Source organism: Halictus rubicundus, chromosome 11 (genome assembly GCF_050948215.1).
Source record: "Halictus rubicundus isolate RS-2024b chromosome 11, iyHalRubi1_principal, whole genome shotgun sequence".
NCBI lineage: Eukaryota > Metazoa > Arthropoda > Insecta > Hymenoptera > Halictidae > Halictus > Halictus rubicundus.
Window position 1 is genome coordinate 11,476,880 of NC_135159.1, and position 27,527 is coordinate 11,504,406.

Genomic DNA, 27,527 nt, shown 5'->3' on the forward strand with positions numbered 1-27,527 from the left:
CAAAATTCATTCATATCACATAAGGAATTTTTGATTTTACAACAGACTTTATTCTGAGGGTGGTAGGTTATTTTGGGTGGGTAGTCAGTTGATATATATTCAAAAAGTTAATTTCATTAACCCCTCAAGCCACTCTCCTAATTCATTCGATTTTTAAATAGGATACTTTTGGTTTTGTGACACACTTTATTCTGGGGGTAGTTTATTTAGGGGGTTAGTAAGTTCATATGTGCTCAAAAAGTAAATTTCTTTAACCCCTGAAACCACTCTCCTAATTAATTCAATTTTTAAATAGGACACTTTTGGTTTTGTGACACACTTTATTCTGGGGGTAGTTTATTTTGGGGGTTAGTAAGTTCACATATGCTCAAAAAGTAAATCTCCTTAACCCCTTAAATCACTTTCCTAATTAATTCAATTTTTAAATAGGACACTTTTGGTTTTGTGACACACTTTATTCTGGGGGTAGTTTATTTTGGGAGTTAGTAAGTTCATATCTGCTCGAAAAGTAAATTTCGTTAACTCCTTACGCCACTCTTCTAATTAATTTAATTTTTAAGTAGGATATTTTTGGTCTTGTGACACACTTTATTCTGGGGGTAGTTTATTTTGGGGGATACTAAGTTCACCTATGCTCAAAAAGTAAATTTCTTTAACCCCTGAAGACACTCTTCTAATTCATTCAATTTTTAAATGAGACACTTTTGGTTTTGTGACAAACAATTGGAGAAGGTAGTTTATTTGGGGGAGGGGTAGTAAATTCATATATTCTGTAAAAAATCAATTTTCTTAACCCCTTAAGTCTCTCCTCTAATTCGTGGAATTATTAAATAGGAAACCTTTGGTTTTGGCGCAGACTTCATTTTGTGGAGGATAGTTTATTTTCAGAGGGTTATTAAGTTCATGCATGATCCACAAAGTCAATTCTTTAACTCCTAAAGCCATGTTTATCCGCACGTGGTTCAAGAATTGTAGTTTTCATAAATTTTTTAATACTGTTTGGCACGAGGGGTAGTTTTGGCTATGAGGGTAGTACGTCAGCGTAAACATGTTTTCCAAGTCTATTTTTTCGTACTGTTGTTTGAAAGGGGTTGCTGGCAGGGGTGCAGCCGGTAGAAAATAAACAGAGGAGCCACTGAAATTTTTCTGAATGTTTCGACCACCCTCCAACCCCTTTAACCCATTACAAACATTTGAAGTATAAAATATTTGATCTTGCAATGTCAATTTTACGAAGCCTTAAAATTTTATTTTCTGAAGTCGAATTTATCAATCAAATAAAACAGTTAAACGTCTTCTATTTGGACTAAGGCAAAAACAGAAATAAAAGTCAGAATGCAGTATACGTCGACACGAAGAGCATGAATCGTGTGCAATGTAGAATTTTCGAAGGTCGTAACAGAGTTTCGCGTCCCTCTGAATCGAGTTTCAGCTAGAAAATAATTTCGATCTATTTCCGTTCATTTCGAAAAGTGAATCGAAGAATATTGAAAAATGATTATCTCTTCCGGATGGGGGGGGGGGCGATGAAAATTCGCTCGAGGGGGTGGCTCGGGGTGGGGGAGGGTACGAAACGTGATGAATAAAACGCGCTGGCGAAGAAGCGCACACCGGCACACGCGTGGCGCACAGGTACAAGGTTTTTCAAGCGATAAAAATTGTTTTACAATACTGCGCGTCACGTGCAGCGGCCGGGAAACAAGGGAAGCGAAATGCAAAACACACTCGGCACGAGCGAACGCAAACACAGCAGGTAATCGTTTAAGCCACGGCCCCCCCCCCCCGAGTGTTATTTCAATGGACTTGTTTTCAGATTATTATTCATACAACAATGCCGATTGATCAAAAGTTTTATCAGCCGATTTATTTGCCCCATGCCGATCCTATGGAATCATTAGGAATCAATGGGATTCTGTACGAAGTTGTTCGACAATTTCGCGACATCGTTTGTCGCTATTCTGCGGTATTGTATTTTTAGAAAAACAGATGGTGCTGTTGGCGATTAACCCTGTCGAGTGCCAAAGGCAAAATCTGGAAAAGAATATATTTTCATATGCATTTTAACTTTCAGAAAGCTAAACGATAAAATAAATTAATTTTCATTCATAGCTTGACTGAACTTCATCAAGTAATTTAGTATTTTATCGTTTATCGTAATAATTTAATATGTCATTTTAGGGCTAAAGTTCCGAAAATCGGACCGATCCGATTGAGCTGAAATTTGGTACATAAGTGCATTTTGCACTAAAAACATGTTTCCCAAAGGGATTTATCTCGACTCCAAAATTTTTTTTTATTATACTAATATCGTTTCCTACCTTATTGGACACTCACTACAGCGAATTCTGCCTTTTTAATTGACTAAGAAAAATTCGTCGGTAAGGTAGAAAATGATACTAATATAATAAATTTTTTCGAGTCGCCAAAAATCCTTTTGGGAAACATCTTTTTAATGCAGAATGAGGCTATGTGTAAAATTTGAGCTCAATCCGATTTGACCGATTTGCGGAAGTTGAGTCGAATTAAGTATAAAGTTTGATTTTTATCATGTTGGGAGGGTTTGACTGCTCCTTTGATTGTCGATAGGAACATGATAACGGACGCGCAGGGCAGGGAGGCTGACAAATCGAATATTCAGTATAGTATCATCCAAATGACCCAATTACAAGTTGCGGAGCCCACTGCAAACTCTACGTCCACCGGAAATGGAGTATGCAAGTTAGACCGTTCCACTCGATGCACCTTACGGCTACGTAAACGTTTTACATGAACTGGCTGATAGTCTAAATACAGTTATACTGATTTTCTATGCTGGCAGACTCGCGAAATTATAGTCTGCGCTACAGAAACTCCGGGAATACTCTCCATATCGAAACAGAAATTTATTTATTAAACACTACGACCAACAACAATTCAACAGTGCCGAATGCAGAAAACTTTTCCTGATTTCTGGGTTTTTGAATTTTTAAACAAACGTATTTCGATACTCCCAAAAATTATTGAATGATTACTCTCATCTGAATAATAATTTTTGTTTTTTAATACCGAAGCACCGAAAGGCAGAATTTAGTATGAAGATGCTGAAGCTAATCAGGGAACGAGTTATTATAATATTAATTCTAGAAAGTAGCATACGCTGCAAACGAATTTTCCATTTTGTTTGACTTGCCGAAACTCTGGGGCTCCGACTTTAAGAAGAAAACTGCTTTAACAAATAATTCAGTGCTCTGGAAAGCTGACTTCAAACTTCGGCTTATCAAAGGTGGAAGTTTGCTAATTGAGGAGCGTCTAAAAGTTGGCACAGGCTACAAAGAATCAATTAACAGAGATTCGTCGTTTCCATGAATTTATTTAAAGCAGTATTTCGTTCTAAATAATGATGCGTGCTTGCATTTCGGGGGGAAGTATTGTTAGAAAAATAAAACATACGGAAACCATTTTCCAAAATTACACATAGGCCACTTACAGGTACCAGCGGACTTGTGCTCTGATAATTAACCACATAATGTATCTCCTACTCGGATCAAAATAACCTGCGTCAACAGACACAGCATGTTTGATGGCAAGCACTAATTACGCACTTTGAGGCATCTCTGACGCAGATATTAATGTACGCTTTCATCCTCACAGAACTCCTCAGAATTTCCCTAGAATTGCAAATACATTATTGATTTGAGTCTTTCTTAATTAGAATCTGAAAGTAAACCGTCGAACAACTGGTTGTTTAGCCTGCTTAACTTCTGAATGCACAAACAAAATTTTTTCATATTTAAGCGGTCCAATAAAATGAGGCTAGCATAATGCTCCCAATAGAAGTCAGAAACAGTTCGGAATTGTAAATCTCTTGACACAAAGCATATATTTGACATGAATCATATTTTATGAGAAGCGTTAAGATATTAACCGTCCAACACTGTTGTATGAATAACTATGATCAAGTTGTTCAAATACTTCAACTGAAGATTAAATATCAGATAATGCTGAATTTGTTCGGTAAAGCTAACAATGCTACCTGGAGTGTGTGTGTGTGTAATCAAAAATTATTTCAGAACAGGATAAGGGACCCGAATGCTGTGGGGGTACCAATTACTGTGCTTATATTAATTATATTTATGCGTCACAAATTATTTCAGAATAGTATAAGAGACCCAAATGACATTAATGAAACATGTACAAATAAGTATAATTAATTACAGTAATTGGTAGCCCCACGGTAATTGGGTTCTCCACTGTACTTGTGTACAGCATTTAGTGAAAAAAGATATGAAAATAATACGAATGGCTTTTCATCGGTTTATTTACAGGAAGGTTTTATTCGAAATGCGAAGTTAAGGGGCTGTTCGCGAAAGATGCTGCGACTTCTTCTCATTTCTCCTTTTACCGGTCGAACAACATTCTTTTTTATTTGACTCTATATCCCGTGGAAATATCACGGGTCAAGGTGTTCCCGGGGAAAAGTAAAGAAATGGGAAGAGAGTTTCGAGAGGAAACTACATCGACGGAAAAGGTTGTACAACGCGGCGGCAGGGGGGAGGGGGGAAAGTAAGGTTATGTACGCAATAAAATTGCAAGAGCTAGGGTGGCTGTTCTCTATTTTTTGTTTTTGCAATTCGCTTGGACGAGCAATCGCGGAAATATTGGCGACTATTCAATTTGCTGTCGCGCGCACGATCGTGCAAATATTTAAATAAAACGTAATACTGTGTTTGATTGCGAATCCATAACCTCGAAAAGGACGAACAATCGTTTCGATGGTTTTACGAATTTATTGAAAAATATTTGTTCCATTATTGAAGTGAACAATGTATCGCTTTTAATATGTACAACTAGACTGCGGATTTTATGCATTTATGATAAAAAATGCGTGGGTCGAATGCGTGGGTCGAATGCGAGACAGTGAGAAAACATTTAAAGAATTTCAAAACGCTATTGTACTACCTGATCCTCTATTAATAAAAGACATTTTTGCATACAAATTCGCAGTCTGTTTATAACAGATAAACAATCACGTTTGTCACAACACTAGTAGTAAATGTTACTAGATGAGATCTAGTAACAAACGCTACTAGATAAGATCTAGTAACAAACGCTACTAGTTAAGATCTAGTAACAAACGCTACTAGGTAAGATCTAGTAACAAACGCTACTAGATAAGATCTAGTAACAAACGCTACTAGATAAGATTTAGTAACAAATGCTACTAGATAAGATCTAGTAACAAATGTTACTAGATAAGATACGATAAAATATTATGGAATAGAATGAAGTAATCGGGATTCAGATCGCCCGAGTCTTGCCAACAGAACACTATCCGAATTAAAAGTTCCCAGAGAAGCAAAGAGGCGAAAGTAAGTCTCGGCAGAAGTTCCAAGCAGAGGATAAACTCGCTCTGGAAGAATTTCAGTGCAGCTGTCGTCGGAAATGTCGCGTTAGCCTATGCAGCGAAAAATATTGGGAAAATATTCAAGGCGCGCGAGCCGATGAATGCGAGGACGATGCTTCTGTAAAATTCTATGCATCCCTAAGCGAGAGTCGCTCTCGTCGGCACTCCTGACTTTTCTGGGCATGAACATTATGTCATGCTAAAAGTAGCTTCGCCGTTAATACAGCAAAAAATTCCCCAGAATTATAACCTATCTTCACAGCGTCAGACAATTTAACCAAATTAAATGGATCCTTCTTATTTTAGGTTAGATTACCTTAAGTAATCTAAGTTAAGTAAGTTAAGTTAGGTTAAATTACCTTAGCAACGCCTCTGCTAATGTTAATGAAATTTATACGAGGTATAACTCATTGGAGAACGAATGGGATTTTTTATTGCAAAATAAAGATCAGACATTGTCCTCCAGATTAGAAGAACTTCCAAGTCGCACCGAAATCCTAGGGATTTTCTGTTGGGAAGTGTTCCGTACGCAACGAGTTCCCAATATGGCGCTGGCGATAACTTTTCACCCGCGAAATGGCACGTTCAATTAGAAAACTTCCATTTAGGTTGCTCGAACTTGCTCGGCCATGTTTCAGAAAAAGCGAGGCGGATGAGACATACTGAAATTACTGAGATAGAATTGCACCGTGCAATTCTTGCTATTCTGCAATATGGATTACGCATCAAATCCATTACCGTAACCAGGGCAAGATATTATCGAGTCTTTTATTTACATCCCGGTGATAGCTAGTTCCCCTGATCGATCGAGGGGAAGAACTTTCATCGACATCGCGCCAGCCAACATGAACAGAAAAATCACTATAATTACTGTGATAAGGGAGAGTGGGGTTCTATCGTTCCCGGTACAACTTAATCGTCGCAATTTCAATGATAAATTGAATATATGTTTGAGCATTATGGTAATTGCATTGACGTTTGAACAAATTTTATTACCACTTCCCCTAGATATTAAAATGATCGCTCGGCTTCTGTTATTAAATTCCCCTGGTTATTCAACCGTAGGTATAGTTATTAAATTCGTATCCTCAGTTTTTTTATTAAATTTTTCTACTCATTAAATTCATAACCTTGGTTTTAGTTATTAAATTTCCCTAGTCATTTGCTTTTTCAATCCCCGGCATTGATTAGTATCACAATTACATCGTGGATTTTTGTTGTTGGTATTCCATCCTAACCTACAAATCACTTCATTTTAATATAATTGAACACTGCATCACTGATACTATATGTTAAAAGTACATTGCATTGCTAATGTAATAAATTCTCTAGCACTTGAAATATTAAACAATGTGAAAAGAATATATTGGTTATGCATTCTCTAGTTATACACATAGTTACTTTTAAGTGTTACAGTTGGTACTCAGACACAGTCCACAAACGGCGGGAAAATTTAAAACCATTTAACTTTGCCAGTGGCACACTTCTAATAGAAAGTACCATAAAACCGCGATAAAAAATCGCAGATAAACTTTTAAGGGCTCATCGTAAAGGGGAGACTTCCCTCTACAAGATCGCGTTAAAAGAAATCCGGGAAAAAATTTGCTGACACTTGTAGACTCGTTTGAATTTGCAAAAGTTCAAACACAAAAAGAATTCAATCTCGCACTCTCTTTATTGCAAGAAAAAAGACTTTGAAAAATCGAAGTTCAGGTATGCGATAGCGGAAAGGGTAGAATTCGTTCTGTGAAACGAGCACAGTGCAGGATATATTCGATTTTTTAACAAAAAGTTTCAAACGGTTCAAAGATTGACCGTCTCTCGGTGTTCCTTTAATTTCGCGGAGTGGTGCATTTCGGCTGCCATTTTTCTTTCCGGTGTTCACAGACGTTCAGTCCGATCCCAGAGGTGGGTTCACGAGCGGGAAAGCTCGTGAACGAGTAACGAGATATCGAATCGCGATTCTACGAGCACGGCATCGCGCACCACTTGGCGTTCCGCCCGTGAAAATAAACGCATCTCGACCGAAGCGGACACTTCCTTTCGGCATTCCAATCTCGTAGAACCTTAGACCATGTATACCTGTGAGCAGCTACCTCCACAGAAACGGAGAATCCACAATTTCCATCCGATTCTAATCCCTCGTTGTCCCTCTAATCTCTTACCTGTCTATTAATATCGCGGACCTTTGAAGCCGCCATCCATCAAGTTTCTAATTTAAGTTCCTCTTCAGCCCACGTCTGAAAATCCGAAGACCTTCGTATCGGATTCCTCTCTTCCAGGATTACGGATTGCTATACCCCGTAATTTAATCTGCTTGGGCCTCGTGTGAACCAGGAGAGCAGGTATAATACATAGCTCTCGTTTAGCGTACACACTTCCTCGGATCAACACTTGCGCCGTTCATCGAGGCTGCTTCAAGATCATGAATTTGAGTAACAATTGATAACGGAAATTTGGCAACACCACTCGGACCAAATTGATCTACGCACCGTTCGATAGGGCCCCATAAGAAAACCCTCTGTGACAAGTTTCAAGTTGGTACCCCTGCCGCAAGGGCAGCTGTAGGGTGAACACGGTTTCAATCAATTATGCTTTATTTCTTCCGTTCTGCTTGACAAAAAATTACGAAAAAATTCATGAACATTACACTTAATGGCACACAGGACTGTGCATTTTTACAGAATTTTTTTACTGCAAAATCGATTTTTAAATAATTCCGGAAGCACAAAATTGCCGATTTTATTTTCGGATTTTTGAAAAATCGATTTTGCAACGAAAAATTCTGAAATAATTCACTGGCATGCGTGGTATTGGGTAGAACGTTCATGCATTTTTTTCGTAATTTTTCGTCGAGCAGAACAGAAGAAATATGGTGCTCACCCTGTTACCACCCCTGCAGCGAAAATCAATTTGGTTTGGTGGCACTTCTGACCATTTTTAAAAAATCCCGTGAACTTAAAATTTCCGGTTCCAGAGTCTTGCTTTTCCCGGGGAAAAACAGATTTACACGAAGCCGAACAATTGTCGCAATAACACCGACGGAATAAGTTCGCCGATTCCCGTTTAATATCCTGTGTTGAAGTTATTAAAGCCAGCCCGTAAGCCGATTAAGTCGTTTTACGGTGGGCGACTGACATTCAGCTGGTACGAAAAAGCTCGTGAAGGATCCGCCATCGCGCTCGGTCGCGGTAAATTAAATCCCCGGACAGGAAGCTCCTCGAGAAAGAAAAAAAGAGCCTGATTCTAGCTCTGAACACTTACAATTTCCTTAACGGAGGCGTTTGACTGTACGATTCTTTATTCGCAAGTTCACACGTGCCCACCTAACACGCGAGCCACAGAGGAACATAGTTTATTTCAGTTGATAATGATTGTTGTCCATTTTCAGAAGCTGCCTCTGCAGACGTGGCTGGCAGCAAGACGAGCAGCGAAGCAGCGGAGGTGTTCCACGGGGCGAAGTTCTCCCCGTCGACGACGACGACGACGTCGACGCCGAGCACGGCCGCCACGACGACAGCGTCGTCCCCGTCGAGCGCCGACGGCAGCATGGTCGCGTCCACGCATAATCTCGACGACCTTGGCGTGAGCCATCCAGCGAGCGCGAACGGCGACCGCCAACAACAACAGGAGAAACGTAGGAGGCTGAGCAACGTGATCAACAATCTCAGGAAAAAGGTGCCCGACCCGCTGAACGGGGACTCGGCCAGGAAAGAGGAGGACGACAGGAACAGCGTGGAGAGGAACCTGGAGTCGCTGGAGAAGTGTGTGATGACGGTGCTGAACGGTGTGATCAAGGACGAAGAGGACAACGAGGCGGGGGAGACGAAGGAGGTGGACAAAGACGTGGAGCAGGAAAAATTGGCTGCGGAACATGAGGACGAGGACTCGAAGGGTCCCGGAGCCAAGTTCGAGCCTTCGAAGCCAAATGAAAGTAGAACGGAGACTGCTGTCTTGCTGTTGGAGCAGTCTGAGGCGTCTGAGAACGTTGTAGGAGGCAATGCTGGTAAGGAGCCCTGCCTGGAGTATCAGAAGTCGAATGATAAAGACGAAGGGCCCCAGCAATTGGAGGATTCTGGTTCTGCGGAGGTGAAATGTAGGGAGACGGAGGAAGAAATTGTCTCCTGCAAGGCAGACAATGTCGACGAGGAGGATGCGTGTAAAGACAGTAGGTGTTCTTCCAAAGAAGCAAAGTCTGAGGGCTCGGAGGCTGCGAAGTGCGAGGTCCAAGAAGAGGAGAGGAAGGAGAACCGTTCGTTGGGGACGATCATTATGGAGAGGTTAAGCGACCATCAGGTGGATGAGAAGACCAGCACGGACTCTGCCAAGGAGGACCCTAGGGAATTCGTCCCGGAGAACGTGGAGCTCAGGAACGTTTGCAGGGACCTCCTGAACGATCTTCTGAACGGCATCAATCAGTTGATCGACGAGAACTGTCAGGAGAAGGAGGACACGACGCCGGAGAACAGCTCCGAGGAGTCCAGGAGCCCGAGGAACCCGGATCTGGTCATGACGAGCCTTCACTGTAGTTTGCCTCTAGACAAAGTAGCCTCTGTGCTCCAGAATTGCCAGACGAGTGACTCGGCAGGTCCTCAGTTGCTATCGTCCCCTTCCTCGTCGTCTTCTTCTTCTCAGGGAACCAAGTTTTCTTTCAAACCTCCATCGCCCACTGTCAGACACCTCTGTCTTTACTGCGACAGAAAGTTTCTCTCGATATCTCTGAGGCAAAGACACACCGAGAGGGTCCACCAGCAAGGCGGAGGCAGGAGGTCGGAGAGAAACTCGAGGAGGCCCTCGCAGAACTGCCAGTACTGCTCCGACAAGTGTGCTGAGAGTCTGGAGGGACTTTTCCAGCACATGGTGGGCAACCATGGGGATAAATACCATGCCTGTGTTCAATGTTCCACGAGGTATCCCAACAGGGAAGCTCTGGTGTGCCACATCACCGAGAACCATGGGGGAAACGTGGACAGGAACCTTCAGACTCAGGTGAGTTCAACTATTCCAAATAACACAAAGCCATTTTACGCCGGACGTTCTGTAAATCTCATTGGAAGGTCTCATGTATAAAAACGAACGTTCTCTGGACGTTTGCAGAACGTTTTTCGAATGTTCCAAATTTTACTAAACAATGTTTGTACACGTGTAAAAATGACTGTATTTCTTGCGTTCCTCCACAGGAAAAAATGAAGGAGTCCGCCCCCATCAAAGAGCTGGTTACCCAGAGCACCAGGGACAAGCCGGAGTCGTCCCTAAGTCCCAAAGAGCGCAGACCAGAAGAGCCTGGTCACGAGCACCGAACAGAGTCCATCCTGCTGAAGCCGATAGTCCCGACGAAGGATATCTTCAGCAACCCAGGCAGTCCAGAGTTCGACAGTTCCTTCTACAGCAGTGTCAGCTGCAACATCAGGGAGAACCTTCTTCACCATTTGGACGGCAAGCTGCAGAGCTCCTCGTCGCCGATGAGCACGCCAACGTCCTCTATAGTGGACACGAAGCCTCAACAGCCCCAGCCCCAGCAGCAGCAACAACAACAGCAGCAACAGCAACAGCAACAACAGCAGCAGTCCTTCTACGAGCACGGCATCAATCAGATTCAGCTTCCCATAGACATCTCGTTGACTGCTGCGACCCCGGTGTACAGCAAGGAATATAACAACGAGGACTATGAAAATTCCAGTGAATACGCTCAGAAGCCTGGCAAGAGCAACAGGTCCCACCCCAGACGCGTGTCCTTCGAGAAGTACAATTTCCCGAGGAAGTACGACGGCAAGGAGCAATGGACCTGTTCCATCAAGGACCTCAGCAAGTTCGATATCTCCACGCAGCTATCCCTCAGGAAGAAGCAGCAGTTGCTGAAGGAGCGGGTCACACTGAACAGGATACGCCAGATCCCGCTTCTAGAAGTGACCGATATCATTCACGAGGAGAGTCTCACCACCAGAGAATCGGAGGAGTCGCAGGAGCTGCAAGGGGACAGGAAGAACGCCGAAGAGCAGACGTCGCGTTGCGAGATTACCATGTCGAAGGACTTGGAGGTCTGCGAGACGAAACCTTCAACAAGCACCGAGTTTTCTCCTGAGTTTGGCAACTTCCTTCAATTAAGGAAGTGGGACGAGAAGACCTCCAGCGAGGCTGCCAAGATGCAGGAGGTCGTCTACGCTGAGCTAACCGGGGAGTGGTCCAGGCCCAGGATCCACATCTGTGGTGCTTGCGCTTCCAAACATGTGAGTTAACCTAACATTCTCACAGTTTAATTTTACAGTCTGGTGACTGCGGAAAAATAAGCTATAACATTTAGGATTTCCTAAGAATTAGATTTGTTAGGAAGTAATGCTTGCAAAAGTGGGGATTTTGATGCGATCAAGTAATTTTTCTTTTTAAGCGGTTAGTACTTTGCAACAGTTGGTACTAATTCCAAAAGGGCGGGAAGATATTTAAATTTGAAATGCTTCTGTAATTGATACAGTGGAAATGACGGTTTCTGAATGTCCACGAGAGTTCAGTAGTGTTCTTTTTTAGATTTGGTACATTTACTTGATAAAGTTCTCCGTAAGTATTGAAGTTGGTACTCTAAATTGCGAAAACGGCGGGAAGTCGTATGAATTTAAAATGGCCCTGCAGTTCCCTCAATGGAAGATCGCTGAATTAATTTCCACGGTTAATAGATCGACGTTTTATTCAAATTTACGTAGTCTTCGCTTTCAGATGAAAAGTTTGAGCGTTTCTTCGATTCGAAAGTATAATCGGCAACAACTTCTCAAGACTCTTTCAACGAAAATGATCAAACAACTCGGAAAATGAATGTGATGGGAAGATTCGTTTAAGACAGTTGACCTCTTCGCGAGCGCTTCTATGCACAGTCTTCGTCGGCATTATCGAGTGATTAGTTAATTAATCAACCACTTGATTGGCAACTATCGATCGATATCGGGACCAGTGAAAGGACGTCTTCTGTTATTGATTGACAATTAGTTGGCATCAAACGAATCTCGATTGATCACTGCTTTCTGTTAACATCGTTTCCGTGTTCAAATGTAATAATAATGATTATACAGGTCGGAGTAATTAATTTCCTTCGGAAACTAGTCTCTCGACAGAGACATGTGATTTATCGATCCCTGTCTCACAAAGAATGATTCCCGGAAATTCAAGAAATGATTAAACCTTGGGACTATGTAGTGCATATTTTTTTCTAATTATATAAACAATCGATGAACGCTTCACCAGACTTTGTCTCTTATAGAGTGCTAGTTATAACTAGGCTGCGGATTTGATGCATTTATAATAAAAATTGGTAGATGGAAAAGAGAAAAGGAATTTAAGAGTGTCAATATATTATGAACTAATTACGATTATTAAAGGAAGAAACAAATTTTTTATTTCACTCCAGTACCTTAATAAGGAAAATTAATATATTCTGCAAAAAGATCCGCAGTCTAGCAATAACAAATGTCATCTCTACAGGAAATTAGTATCCGAATAACCCAACGGACCCATATAGGGGTCTGAGGAGCTGAATAATTAAATTAATAAAGATTACTAGAGCTATGAAACTTTATTTTAGATACATTGCATAATTCACAGCGATTGATTGGAGTGTTTGTTGGATGATTGCAGGTCACCTTGAGGGAGATGGAGGAGCACAAAGCCTCGTTCCATCCAAACGTTTGGTGCTCCCACTTCGAGTTCTCCGGTGACCAAAGGGAGCTGTACAAACACCTGTTCCTGCCAGGGAAAGATGTGGCCACTGCGAAAGCGAAAGCAGATGTCCTGGTCGAGAAGGTGTGCACCAAATGCTCCAGGAACTGCAGCACCCTGCCGGAGCTGCACAGGCACATGCTGGAGTGCGGAGGAGACCAGGCATGGTTGCTAGGGCTTTTTGGCAATGGGAAGAAAAAGTGCAAATGGAGGCCCTTCGGCAGTCGCAGCAGAAGGAGAAGACAAAGAGGGATGAAGAGGAACATACAGAACTCGCAGACACCGAGGGTGACAACCCCCAAGGAGAAACAACCGACTGGTCCTAGAGTCAGACCTAGTGACCGTAAGTCCTATTCCCTAAAATGTATGTCTAAAATATTATCTATTCTTTTCTTAACGCGGGAAAATTTAAAAGCTAAATAGTAACCATTGCAAGGGCAGAATAAAGAAACCATTCATTTCGATAGTATATTAAATCAGATAACAGTACCGTAAAATCCATTTTTATGCTTGAAGCGTGGAAAAATCCCATTTAAATGTAACCCGAGATAATTAATTAGCCAAAGCATTCGAGATGAAATTATTGCAGCTTATTTTCGCAATTTTAAAACACAATACGAAGTAGTTTTCTTTTTCAATGAAAAATAGCCGGCTCCAATTAAGATGAAATTTCCGGTTTTTTTCAAGGGATATTAAAAAATATTTCCGGTGCGGCGTCATGTTTCAAGGGAAATTACACGCACAGCCGCACTGAGGGGGTTAATAAAAAAGCAAATGTAGATACGAATATTCGAGGCTGCGGAATTTGTTGCGCCGGTTCAGAAGAGCGTTTAATTACTGCACTAATTAAAACTTTGTTTCATTTAGTCGAATCACTTAGCCGACAACTTTCCATCGGCCAGGCAATAATTTCGCCGGCACTGGCCGAGGCGTGCAAATCTATTAATCGTGTCCGGATTAACGTTAACATCTTATTGCGATTAGCTGAAAGAATTTAGGAGGAACGCGGCTCCATTAAGACAGTGCAACGCGGCTGTTCCATGCAATGCAACAGTTGCCCTCGAGCAATTAAAAATTCAGCAGAACGGAACGGGCATTATGACCGTACATAATTTATGACACACGTTTTACGTGCCTTTTGAATGACGGTCATTACTTCGAATCACCCCCGGTCATTCTAAATTACTTAATCCGTTCGTTATGGAAGCGTTACCTTACTTAGAAATTATTTCTCAGAAGTTAAAAGGGGACTCGAATGAAATTTTTCAAGACAGTCAAAGAAAAACAATCTGGATAAAAAATTGAACCACTGCCTTTTAACGCGCTTGGATATTGTGTAAATAGGGAAAATAATTTAAAGATACAACCAGAATTAAAATAGTGCTTGTGCTAGCAGCACGATAATGGAACGCATAAAATACGTTTATATTCAACAACGTTTTAAATGTGGTCTAGAAAAATTTGTACCCGTGTAAGCAACACATTCGCAAATAGTTTTTAGTTTTAATGGACTCTAATCTACTTTAATAATTCGTGGTTGTACGTTACTGTATTTGTAGGTGAGAGCATTCAGAAAATGTTGGCAAACTTACCACCCAAAAGAGCCACCCGGAAAGTGATGCAGGACAGTGCACTAAGAACACAGGGTAGACTCCGTAATGTAAGTTATAATTTCTATCAACAACTATACTATCTCTACCTAATACAAGCTTCCTTCTAAACTTCGTTCAAATGTTGATCAACTGTTTAACACGAATTTCCAAAAATCTTAAAACGACAACAGCTCAAAGCAGAAAAATCTATTCGTACCAAACAAACTCAACTCTAAATATTTCTAAACAACGATACAATTAAAATACCTACAAAAACTCGTGTGCTACACTGTACAACACTCTGCGTACAATATTCTCTCCATCCGCTGAACTCTGGATGCATAAATGCTTAAAAATTGCACCGGTACAACATACTTAAAGACACAACATAGTTATAAAGTTGAAAAGAAAGTCCGCATAATGTACTTTAAAAATCGCATCGACACAATGTTCTAAGCTTAGAATTCTGAGAAAATTACCCTGAGGAAATTCAAACTCTGACAATTACCCCGAGGGAACTAGATAAAATCCACACAATATTCTTTAAAAATTGCACAATTTTCTATGATAAAAATAGAAAGCAATGCTGAAAATTCTGAGAAAATTACCCTGAGGAAATTCAAACTCTGATAATTACCCCAAGAAAACTAGATAAAATCCACACAATATTCTTTAAAAATTGCACAATTTTCTATGATAAAAATAGAAAGCAATGCTGAAAATTCTGAGAAAATTAGCCTGAGGACATTCAAACTCTGATAATTACCCCAAGAAAACTAGATAAAATCCACACAATATTCTTTAAAAATTGCACAATTTTCTATGATAAAAATAGAAAGCAATGCTGAAAATTCTGAGAAAATTACCCTGAGGAAATTCAAACTCTGATAATTACCCCAAGGAAACTAGATAAAATCCACACAATATTCTTTAAAAATTGCACAATTTTCTATGATAAAAATAGAAAGCAATGCTGAAAATTCTGAGAAAATTAGCCTGAGGAAATTCAAACTCTGATAATTACCCCAAGGAAACTAGATAAAATCCACACGATATTCTTTAAAAATTGCACAATTTCCTACGATAAAAAGAGAAAACAATGCTGAAGAGAAAATTAGATAGAAATAAAATGGACACAATATACTTTAAAAATTGCATCGACACAATGTTCTAAGCTTAGAATTCAGAGGAAATTTCTCTGAGAAAATGAGATAGCAACAAATTCTTTCCTGAACCACTAAGGCGGTTTTCCCTTAAGGGGGGGTGGGGAGGGGTGGCTTTTGGCAGAACGGGGAACACGATCGAGTGTTCAGCGGCAGGCTATCAGGCCGGCGGAAGCTTTCGTCGAATGCCAAGAAAATCGGCGAGGAAATGAGCAACGGGGATCCCCCGGGCCGAAAGTATCCGGGCGAGGGCGGTCAGTGTGTGTGTGTGTGTCTGGCTCTCGAAATTAGGTAAACGAGCCGCAGCTAGCCGATGACCCGAATCCGTGCTCTCGCTTCACGAAAAAGATGAAACTCGATAATGATAAGGCAATAACCGGGGGGGGGGGGGGACCGGCTCCGGCTGGACGACACGGGTATAAGTGGAGTATTGATTACCCAACACGGACGACCATAAGCGTGCACATACACAAGCATGACACGGGGAAACACGACACGACGGTGTGTGGCTCTCGTACGAGTCACACAGGACGTGTCCCGTGGTCGTGCGGGTATGATGATTTTTTCACTTCCTGGTCACTAGCTGACTATGCTCCCTCCTTCATCGTCCTTGCCGAGGGGGTAGCATGTAGTCGCCTCTGCTGGTCTCGGAAAGTTCCTACTGTTAGCTCATTGTTTCGCTCATTGACGAATTTAAAAAAAATTTTTACCCGTACGTTGTACTAACTTTCATAGACTTTCAATGAGCACAGTGGTCAGTCTGTTTCCTCGCTTATAGTGTGCAGCTTTGTGTCTCCGTATCAAACATTCGACGAGTGTGTTCGCAATCATTTTTGTCCTGTCCGTAAATGGTTGACTAATGGAACGGCTATGCTAGATGCACTTTCATCGGTTGACCTTGTACGTTGGGACTCGTTCAGTAGCTTGTCAGTGTCATCATCAGGGGTCCATTTCTCTACGAAACAAATGATAACAGCAGATCACAAGCCCCTCGAAGCCACGCGAAAAGATGTCCCTTCTGAAACAGGGTCCAACCTGTAGAAGATTTCACGAAAAACATTCGAGCAGGTTGTACAGGGTGTATAAAAATTATATGTCACACGACCACCATAGCGTGATTCTACACCTCTCAGATCGGTGGAGATCTGTTAAAAAAATGCACCGCAAAATTCACCTTGACCTTGGAAATCGAGGTCAAAGTGTCGACAAATTTTCTTTTATCGCATCGTATAGTACTCATCGCTCAAATTTTTCGATACTTTGACCTTAAGTGTCGAGGTCAAAATGAATTTTGCGGTGCATTTTTTTTTCACAGATCTCCACATATAGTTTCCGGACATATAATTTCTATACACCCTGTACAAATGTTCATAGAAAATTTCCGAAGCGGCGTACAATTTCGAAAATGATCCAACTAGGCCCCAAGTCCAAGCGTAGAAAAGATTTTCAAGGTCGCGAACGACATTTCAGCGAGCCTCCTCCGATCATTCTGAAGCCCCCTTGATTCAGCTGACACAGTACCACGAAGGCTTTTTACCAATCTGTACAGGTACAAACGAGGTCGAGGCCTCGAATGGTCGGCGACAATTCCACCGCGTCGCGAATGTCCCGCAACAAAGCGGTCCTGAAGAACAAGCTGCTGAAGAACGCGAAGTCGATCCAGCGGAACCGGTGTCGGATCGACAACATATCGGCGGTGATCGAGAGCGTGGTGAGGAACTACAATCACACGGAGGAGAAGAAGCCCGAGGAGAAGGCCGAGGTGGCGAAAGCGAACGTCGTCGAGAAGGATGCCAAAGAGAAGAAGGAGGACGAGGCGAAGGTCGAGCCTGCGCCAGAACCGGCCGCTAGACAGAAGATCCCGAGGGGTCCTAGAATTCTGAACAAGAAGAGGAACATGAAGATCAAGCAAGGAGCGAAGCTCCTCCAGCAAGCGAAGAAACCGGCTAACCTGAAGACCAAGTACAAGATGACGAAGAACTCTCCGGAGGGGAAAGCGGACACGCCGAATGAGCCAGCGAAGGCACCGAGGTCTGTGAAGCCTGTGCCGAAAAGCAGCGACAAGGACACAGAGTCGGAGGCCAGTTCTTCGGAGTCGGTCCAGAAATCCTCGAGTCCTCCAACGAAGAACAAGCTGTCCCTCCAGACGACCCCTAAGAAGAAGAGGCCGGTGGACCCAGTGGCCTCCTTGAACGCCTCCATCAAGGCCAAGTCGCAGCTCCGAAGCCAGGACGGGAAGTTCGCCCGGAATCCGAACAAGAGTTCCCAGAAGTCGCCTCAGGAGGTGGCGAAGCCTCCTCCGGGTCGCCCGGGGGTCAAAGGTAAGAGCAACGAAGCTAGTCCAGAGACCGTGACCAGGTCCAAGGTGAGAGGAGTGTACAAAAGCAAGACCAGCGACCAGCTGCCGAAGAGGATCACCAGACTGTCCTCGGACAGCGACAAGATGCCGACGTTGGAGCCTGCTGTGCAGATGACTTCCGGTAACGAGGAGGACGCGCACAGCTCGGCGAACGACCTGCCGATTTTATCACCGGTCACTCCGTCGGGCACGGAGAAGGTGTTGCGAGGCAAGGGTCTGGCTGCGAAGACCTTGGACGAGAAAGAGAGGCCGAGAAAGGACGAGGAGCTGGAGGAGAAGAAGGATGCAGCGAGCGAGTCGTCCGAAGAGGACAAGGACGCGAAGCAGACCAAGACGAGGAGGCAGAAAGGAGACGCGAGAAATCTCGAGAAGAGCCTGGAGAACGTCAAGGAGGATTCCGCGAAAGACAAGCCGAAGGTCGCGAAGGAGAAGGCGAAGAGGAAGAGCGCGCCGGGTAGGATCGCGAACGCTGAAGAGAGAAGGACAGCGAAGACCGTCGCGGAAGAGGCGACCCCGAAGAAGGAGCCGAAGCAGAAAACGCTGGAGACCAGGAGCAGCAATTCGAAAACGAAGTTCGACAAGCTCGACCCCGAGATCAAGATTCAGAACGTGCCGTTCGAGGTGAAGAAGCTGATAGGCTCCAACAGTAAAGAGGACCTGTTGACCAAGCTGGTGTTGACCTCCAGAGTCGGCGGTTCCAAGCGTTGCTTGAGGCAACCTTCGAAGCCGAAGGACGAAGGTAAGAGCAAGTTTCAGAGGGATTCGGAGCCGGAGAAGTCTGTTCCTGATCAGGAAATCGTTTCAGATGGGTCCGCGAAGAAGTCCGAGTTCAGGAGAAAGTCCTTGAGGAAGACCGAGAGGAAGCAAGAGAAGCCAGCGGGCAAGAGCGACCCGACGGAGCCGGCGGAGGCGAGCAAAATTGTGACCGCGTTGAACGATGTGAAGGCAGCTGTTCGAGGAAGAAGGAACAGCAGTGGTCTCGCCAACGAGCCTAAGTCGGTGGTCAGTGTCGCCGAGGACCTGGCCAAGGAAGTCGAGTCTCCGGAAGCTGACAATGAACATACCAGCAACAAGAGGCAGACCAGAGGTTCCCTGATGAACACCACCGACGGGGACCAGCAGCAGACCAAGGAGACCCCTGTCGAGTCGAACGACATGTCCCTGAAGAAGACAACCTCGCTCGGCAAGAGGCGAGGAAGGATCAAATCCAGCAACGACGTCGCCGAGAAGAGGAACGCCGAGTTGTCGAAGAACGAGGCGGACAAAAGCATCGCCGAGCCGGAGACCTTGGACAAGGACGAAACCGGCGAAAGAAGCGATAAGACGACGGTCACGTCCTCGTCGCAGAAGAACGAAGATCCCAAGGACAAGCAAGAGGACCCGGAGAACCTGACGAAAGACGATCCACCGGAGGCCGGGAAGGTTGAAGCGGAGAATGTGAATTTGAACGTGAACCATCTGCAGCTGGAGACAGGCAGCTCCATGGACAGCGGCAAGGAGAACTCTCTGGAGACGGTGGTCGGTGTACAGAAATTGAAGGTCGGTCGACCCAGAAAGTCCTGGGGAACCAGGCGCGAGAAGGCGTCGAAGAGGTCCTTGAACAACGTGATCGGCATCCTGACGGAGGGCATGAACATCCCGGTGGAGTCCCAGCAGAGCGTGGTGCTGACCGTTCAGACGAGTTTGGAGAGCGCGAACGACGGGTCTGTTCAGGCTGGCGGTCAGCAAGCTGAAGAGGAGGGCCCGAAGTCGTTGGATCTGGAGAAGATCGAGGCTGATCAGGATCCTGGCAAGCTGGCCGACGAGTCGAGCGCCTGCGTCGACGATGACGAAGAGAGGGAGCAACAGGTGTCTGAGAAGGAGCTGAGCTCGTTGGCCAAGGAAGCAGATGACAACAAGGAGCCAGCCAACGACATCATTCTGGACCTGTCCAGGAGGAAACAGAAGGGCAAAGGCTCTTTCCTGGAGAAGATCGTGTCGAAGATAGCCAAGCAGAAGGACGCTCTGCTGGAAGGTGAGGTTGGGTCTCTGTTGGACACCGCTGCCGACGAGCTGACCAGCATTCTTGACGAAGTTGCGCCCGGGTTCTCGGAAGACGGTTCAACGGATGGGAAGGGCGACAAGGCTGGTGTCCAGAAGAGGATCCAAGTTGGCAGCCCGGATTCGAAATCCAAGGACGAGACCGACGAACAAAAGTCGGTGGTGAGTGATGAAGTCGTTCCGGAAGAGACGAAAGGGGAATCCCCTGAATCCTCTCTGGATCAAATCGGTGAGCCGTCCGAGACTTTGCCTGGGGACTCCGAGTCCTTGGACAAAGGAGACAATAATTTATCCGAGATCCAGGAAGCGCCGAAGGTGGTCGTCGAAGAGCCTAAGTCTGTGCCGAACGGTATTCTCCCGCAAGAGTGTACGTCGGAGTCCACGGGCGTGACGGAAGCAGAGGAACAAGAGGACAAGTTGACGAAGAAGGAGCAGGATCCAACGACAAAGGTTAACAGGAAGTCGAAGAAACGCTCGCTGGAAGGGAGCTCGCCGAAGAAGAACAAGAGGAAGTCTGTCGACCCGGCGGACATTGTTGAGGAGAACCCGATCGCTGAGGAGTCGCACCTTGCCAGCATCATGAAGCTGATCAACAAATCAAAGGAAGTGCCTTCTACCAAAGAAACCGGCGAGGACGAGCTCCACGTTGAGAAGGTTGTGCTCGGCAAGAGAAAGTCATTGAACGACGATGATTCGAGCACGGAGGATTCATCCGGTAGCAAAGCAACCGATGACGTAGAACCCGTGGACAGCAGTGACGGTGTGAAGAAGTTCAAATCGGAAACCGAAGCGGAGAAGCAGGGAGCCGAAGATGGCAAGGGTAAGGTAGCTGTTGGAGTATCTGAGAGCCCTGAGGAAGAGACTGGAGGCAATGCTGAAGAGAACACTCCGATCGTCGAGGAGAAGACTCAAGTTGAAGAGAAGACTCAAGTTGAAGAGAAGTCTCTGAACGTTGAAGAAAAGATTCCAGTGGATGCTGAGCAAGAGGAACCGCAAGCAGCAGAGAGAAGGAAGTCTCTTACCGAGAGGGAACCGGAAGTAGAGTCTTCGATCAGACGGTCGTCGAAGAGGAGGTCGTTCGCGGAGGAGAAGATCAACCAAGAAGAAGAAGCATCCTGTAAGACTGTCCCAGAGGCGGTCGAGACGACAAGAAGAAGATCCCTGAGGTCGAAGTTGAACATCCAATCAAACGAAGAACAGCTGCCAAAAGAGAACTCCTCCACCAGTAACGATACAGTAACAGAAATTCCTGAAGAAGCTGCGAAGAGTTCTCTAGAAAAGGATATTGCTCCGCCGACAGAAGACGTGCCATCGGTAAAAGAAGCAAAAGTTGTTGAAGAGGCCACCAGTCTCCACAGTACGGAGAGCGAAGAGACGAGGAAAGAAGAAGAGGCGGTAGAATCTACCATAAAAAAGCCCGAGAATACCATCACGGGTCCGAAGGTGCTGAAGAAACGTGGCCGCAAGAAGAAATCGGTTGGCGAACCTGCAACTGTACCCAATCGTGCTGAAGAAGCCTCTAAAGTGGACGAACAGCTTCCTGCGGAGCCGGAGCCACCGTCAACCGTCGCTGCTAATCAGGTTCCCAGCAGGAAATCCTCGAGAGTGAACCGGACCGCCGAGGAGGCCGAAGATCAGCGATCAGCGTCCTCGAACTCGGACAACTTCAAAGTCCCAGAGCTGACGGAGATGCTGCAGCACACGAAGAAGAGGACGTCGAAGAGAAAGTCGACGACAGACGAACACCTGGAGGTTCAGAGCAGCGTTCCACCAACGGAACCGGAAGCGGGCAACGTCGAGGGCTCAGTGGCAAGCAAGATCGACGCTGAGAGGGACGAAGAGGTTGACAATTCCCAGAGGGAAGCGTCAGAAGTACGGAAGCGTGGCTCGAAGACGTCCAACAAGCTTCTGGAACGATGCAGCTCCTCGGGGTCGATCGATTTGACTCCGACCAATAGGACAAGGTCTTCCAAGCGGAAGCAATTGTCGTCGGAGGATCTGTCGGAGCAGGACAGTCTGAACCGGCGGCCGGAGAGCACGGACAACCTGTCCGAAAGCTCGTGCGTCAGCGAGTCCAGTTACTTCAGGAGGAAGCGGTTCTCCAAGAAGAAGAAGGGCTTCGAGGAGCCTGCCGAGGAGGTGCAGACGGACACCTCGGTCACTGACTCCGAGTCCGCGGACACGCAGAAGAGCACCGACAGGAGGCAGAGTCTGAAGAGGCGGGCCAAGAAGAATATATCCTTCTTCGAGGACCAGTTCGACCTTGTCGACGACTTCGACATACCCATCGACCTTCAGGACTGCCTGGACCAGGAGGAGACTCTAAGGAACACAGCTGCTGTGGAGGAGAAGGCAGACGAAGAGGTAACAACGAGCGACGGCAAGGAGAACGACGAAGAGAAGGTGCTCGAGAAGGAAGAACCTGAGGAAGCTGTGCAATCTGCAGAGCCGGAGAAATCGGTTGAAAAGGAGGAGGACAAGGACATCGAGAAGGCGAACGTTAAAGCGGACGACGCTCCTCAGGCTCAGGAGGACTTCCAGACCCCGAAGAAACGCGCAGCAGGTAACTTCGTGGTGGTGCACAAGAAGACGGGCGAGATTCTGATCGTGGAGAAGAGGAAGAAGCTGACGAAGGAGGCGGCCAGGTTCTTCTGCGACGTCTGCGCGACCAGCTTCACCAGGAAGAGCTCGCTGAAGAAGCACAACCTGTCCCAGTCCCATCTGTTGCAAATAAGCAACTCGAAGAAGGAGAGGACAGCGAACGAGAGCAGCGACGAAGCTTCTGCGGTTTGGAAGAATGAGAAGTCCGGCCCGGATGAGACTGTCAGCGACGAGGGCAAGAGTTTCGCTAACGAGTCGGTGAATTGTTCGCAGGAGTATAGTAACGAGCAGGAACAGCAGTCGGACTCGCCTCTGGCTGAAAACACGGATGAGTTGGACAGCCTAGGAAGACTGGAGGAAGACGTCCACGCGGTGGAGCAGGAGCTGCTGATCCATCCGCAGATCAAGCAGCGCACCCTCGAGGACGAACTCCTGGACGAGGAGATCTGCAAGATCACCGAGAACATGAGCCACGACGAGTACGTGCTCACCGAGCACACCAGTCCTCTGCCGGAGTGCGCCTCGACGCCCATAAAACCGGAGACCAAGAAAGAGGACGAGTCGGAGAAGAAGAAGAAGAAACACGAGAAGAAGAAGGACAAGGGGAAGAAGAAGAACCTGCCCGAGGAACAACTGCCTTCCGATATCTCGGACCCCGAAGCGCTCTTGGACTCCCTCGCGTTGAACGTTCTGGACAGCAGCGCGTCCTTGAAAATTTCCGAATCTTCGTTCGCGAACTGTTCCGAGACCTCGATCAACGAAAACCAGGCTCTGAGAGAGCCTGAAGACGATCAGATGATCCCTGCGAATAATTTAGATTCGATGGAAAAGGAAGAAAATCATTTGGACACCTTTGTACCGGAAGTTCCGGACATGGAGGCTGTGAAGCTGAATGGACAGAAGATCGAGTTCGATCCGAAGGAACGTCCTGCCAAAAAGACTGAGAATTTCCCAGAAATCGATTCGGACAATAATCCTACCTCGCAAGAACCTAATCGCGAACCTCCGAGCCTAGAGCACACCTTGAACACATGCAACGAGGAACGTCCTCAGGGATCGGACAGTAACAGCAACGAATTAGAAACCTTCGGAGAGACTGATAGTTCTTACGTTTCAGATCATCGCATAGACAAAGAATCCATTGAGGGATCGGACAGTCCGAAGCCTGAAGAGCAGCCTGATGCGAGCATGAATTTGTTAGATGACTTACAGGAGGCACAGCAAGCGGATCGTGTCGAGGAGAGCGTTGACGCAGAAGAGATTGCGTCGAGCGACTCGCTTGACCTTCAGAGTCTTCCGTTGGTCGCTGAAGAGAAGGCAGAGAATGCTCCGGTCTTGCAAAACGAGTCCACGAAGACCTCGAGAAAGTCCAAGAAGAGCAAAAGCAAGAAGCACGAACAGACAGACAACTCCGCGGACGGTCCAGCTGCGAAGAAAGCAAGTAAGTCGAAAGTTAATCAGAGCAAGCAGAAGGAATGTGCAAAACCTGCGGAGACTGTGAACGACGAGGACCGGTCGGCTGATTGTTTGAACATTTCAGGACTACACGAAAGCGAGGAGAAATTAGAGTCACCGTTGTCCAGCTCGCAAGTGGAGGAAAATGTGACCGAGGTTTCCGACGATGCTGAGCTCAAGTCCAACGGGGAAGAAGCTCTTGACAGCTCCAGCTCCAGCTCCAGTCAGACATTCTACTCTAACTTGCAGACTTTATCGACGGAGTCGGCGGAGAAGGACGAGAGTTGCATCGAAGGAGACGAAGCGAAATCTTTCGAGGAGGAGGACGAATCGTCGTCCAGCCTCGACGATAAACCTCTGTCACAAATTTTGCGGATGGCTGAGGAGAAATTGCAGACCGAGAAGAAGGAGCAGGACCCATTCCGGAAGGACCTCGAAGAGGCGCAGCCTGAGGAAGTAACAGAGAGCCAGGATACCACTTTGGAGAACGTAGAGCCAGAAACAGAGACTTCAAAGTTCGTCGATGAAGAACCAGAGAACACAGCTGCTCCGGAAGTTCCATCGGAGAACGAGTCTGAGGTGTTAAAGCCAGCGGAAGACTCTGACAAGGACACGGACAAGATCTCGTCGGAGTACGAGTGCACAGAGGTTGTCCGAGAGGTGGAGAACACTGTAGACGAGAAAGCGATCGTGAATGGCCGGAAATCGAACGCCAGCGATCGTCAGAGTTCGAGTAGGAAGTCGTCCAAGTCGCACAAGTACGGTGGCAAGGAGTTGCACCGAAAGTCCAGGAGCAAGAAGATGTCCCAACGGAGCAAGATTGCTGGCCTGACCAGCGAGAGCGACGACAGCGACGCAGAGGGCAAGATGGAGTCCCAGAACAAGAGCAAGATCGTGAAGAGCGTGTTCGGAAGAGTGTTCGGCGGTGAGAAGACGGATAAAGTCAAGGAAGTTCTTAACGACTGGGTATCGAAGTCGGAAGATGACTCGGACGCGTCGAGAACCGATAGTCACCATAATCTGAAGACGAAGGAGGGTTCAGAAACGAAGCACGAGGACAGGAACGCTAAGAGACACTCCGCGTCCTCGCACACGGGCCAGAAGAAGCGAGCAGGGAAGAAATCGAGGAAGAACTCTTCGTCCGACAAGGTCAAGGACCAAGCAACCGACGACCAAGAGGAGCATCGTTCTAAACACGCTAAGTCGAAGGGCTCGAGCAGGAAGAAGAGCGACGCGGAGGCGTCCAATTACTATTTCCTGGTGCTGCCTCCGACCAGCTGCAGGCCCAGCAAGAAGAGAGCCGAAGAAAGGATCTCCAGAGCCTTCGAGGACGATGCGTTGGACTCTTATGGGAATAAAATCCAGAAGAGCAAGCAGAAGGAGATCAACTACGATTTGAGGAACCAAGGGAAGGATGCTGGCGCCAGGGACAACGGTTACGGGTCTTTCAACTACGAAGATGATCCGTCAAAGTTGGAGGCTCCAGAGGAACCTGCGGAAGACGATCAGAAACCGACGAAGAAGAGGAAGTCGTCCTCCTCTAGGAAGAGTAAAAGCAAGAGTGATGAGAGCGAATGGAGAGACTCGATGGAGAAGAGTACGAGGGACTCCGAAGAGGAGGATGACTCGCAGGAGGATCCTGAAGGGGTCACTAATCGATTGTCCGTTGATCTGGAGTCCTCGAACAGCTGTAGTAGCCTGGCTCAAAGCGACGCGAGGGACAGATCGCCCAGTGTCGATAGGAATTCGCGTACGTCGAGGGATTCTGACATCGACGAGGAAGAAGACAACGAGGAGATGGGCCACAGGAGAATATCGCCTTTGTTTGTCTGCGGGACACCCAGAAGCTCCATAGAGAGCAGTTCCAACAGCGAGAACGAAGAGGAGGATGAGAAAGCTCATGCCAGCGAGGTTCGAACGAGGAAGAGAAGCTCCAGCGAGTTCTCCAGTGGGAAGATAGTGATCAGATCGCCCTCTTCCACTCATAAGACTGAAATGGTCACCATCGCACCTACCGACGCGATCGAGGACAACGCGTTGGACGTTCCTCAGGAGATTGAGGCCGCCAAACCTAGGCAAGGGAAGGTGTTGAACTTCGACGAGGAACTGTTCGTCGAGTGCTGCTCCAGGTTGAAAGCTACCACCGAGAACGAACTCAGGGGAGCTAAGAAGATCAAGTTGGATCATAACGATGGCTACCATAGGAAGGAGGATCAACATCTTGGATTCAGAGGGCCCAGAGACCGGTGGAGAGACGTCGAGAGCCAAAATAGCCTGGGAAGTCTCCTGGAGTCCGTTAATCAGGTGAGTATTTGACTAGAGTGTCGAAACTGCATGCTTTGCAATTTGGAGTTTTGTCATCGTTCTAAATTTCGCAAGAAGAAGACTGAATAGTGTGCGAAGATTTTGGCGAGCAGAGAAATAATTATGAATTAAAGAAGACTTCATAGCTTTGCATTAGCTTTGACACTATCGTATTCGAAAGATGATACCTTTGTTTCGGTTGTACTAAATAAGAGAGTGTCTTTAATCAAAAGTGTGACGGTAAGTCGGGAACGTTCTGGCGCATTCTTGCGTTCGGAAGACGTTTTACTTTTGTCTCGTGGGATTTTCAAAAGTCCACTGTCTCACAATAACACAACACATTGCATGCAGTCTTTCTTTCATTTTCTTTTTTCCAATTTTACGCCATTGCTTTGTGATTTCACTCGGTGTGCTTTATGTTTGGTTTACGAAGAGAGCTTTTTGATTCTGGAGGTTTCATTTTCTCTTATACGTGCTGATGGAATTTTTGTCTGTAGGGGTGTCTCCTATTTTAATTTTGTCGAAGCGTAGAAATTTTTCCAAGGTTTTTTCTTATGTAAAAATTTTGGAGAAGTTTTTGGGAAAATCAGTAACATTGTCAACTGTTATAATTTTAACTAGGTCACATGTCGAAATGCTTGACCAATGGATCACACCCTTACATGGAATTCTACAAAGGAAATACTTTATACATTATTGTGATAATGTTTGCAGGACCTATGAACCAGCTTTATACAGACAATGTCTCTCAGTATGCATGCAAAAGGTAGTTCTCTCATTCCTTCGACATTTCTTAGTGTGTACGGTAGTTATGACATTTGTCTGCCATTACAATGACGTCGCATAAGATCATTTCGGTTTGATCATACATATAATCAAGTCTGACCGCTACTAAACAATTTTTTAATTACACTCATTCACTGTATAAT

The 27,527-nt window shown here is 45.7% G+C and overlaps 1 protein-coding gene across 5 annotated transcripts in view; it reads left to right on the forward strand.

The window, feature by feature from the left end:
* The window catches only part of LOC143358883 (uncharacterized), a 70,132-nt gene that overhangs the window by 37,809 nt on the left and 4,796 nt on the right, over positions 1-27,527 (forward strand). The window contains exons 3-8 of one of the 5 annotated variants that reach the window (XM_076796394.1): positions 8,775-10,372; positions 10,564-11,610; positions 13,004-13,448; positions 14,644-14,744; positions 17,389-24,280; positions 24,380-26,598. In XM_076796394.1, coding sequence (XP_076652509.1) covers positions 8,775-10,372; positions 10,564-11,610; positions 13,004-13,448; positions 14,644-14,744; positions 17,389-24,280; positions 24,380-26,598 — 12,302 coding nt within the window. Of the gene's footprint in view, positions 1-8,774; positions 10,377-10,563; positions 11,611-13,003; positions 13,449-14,643; positions 14,745-17,388; positions 26,599-27,527 lie in introns of those variants that run through there. The other 4 variants (XM_076796393.1, XM_076796391.1, XM_076796392.1 and 1 more) reach the window with 4 other exon arrangements.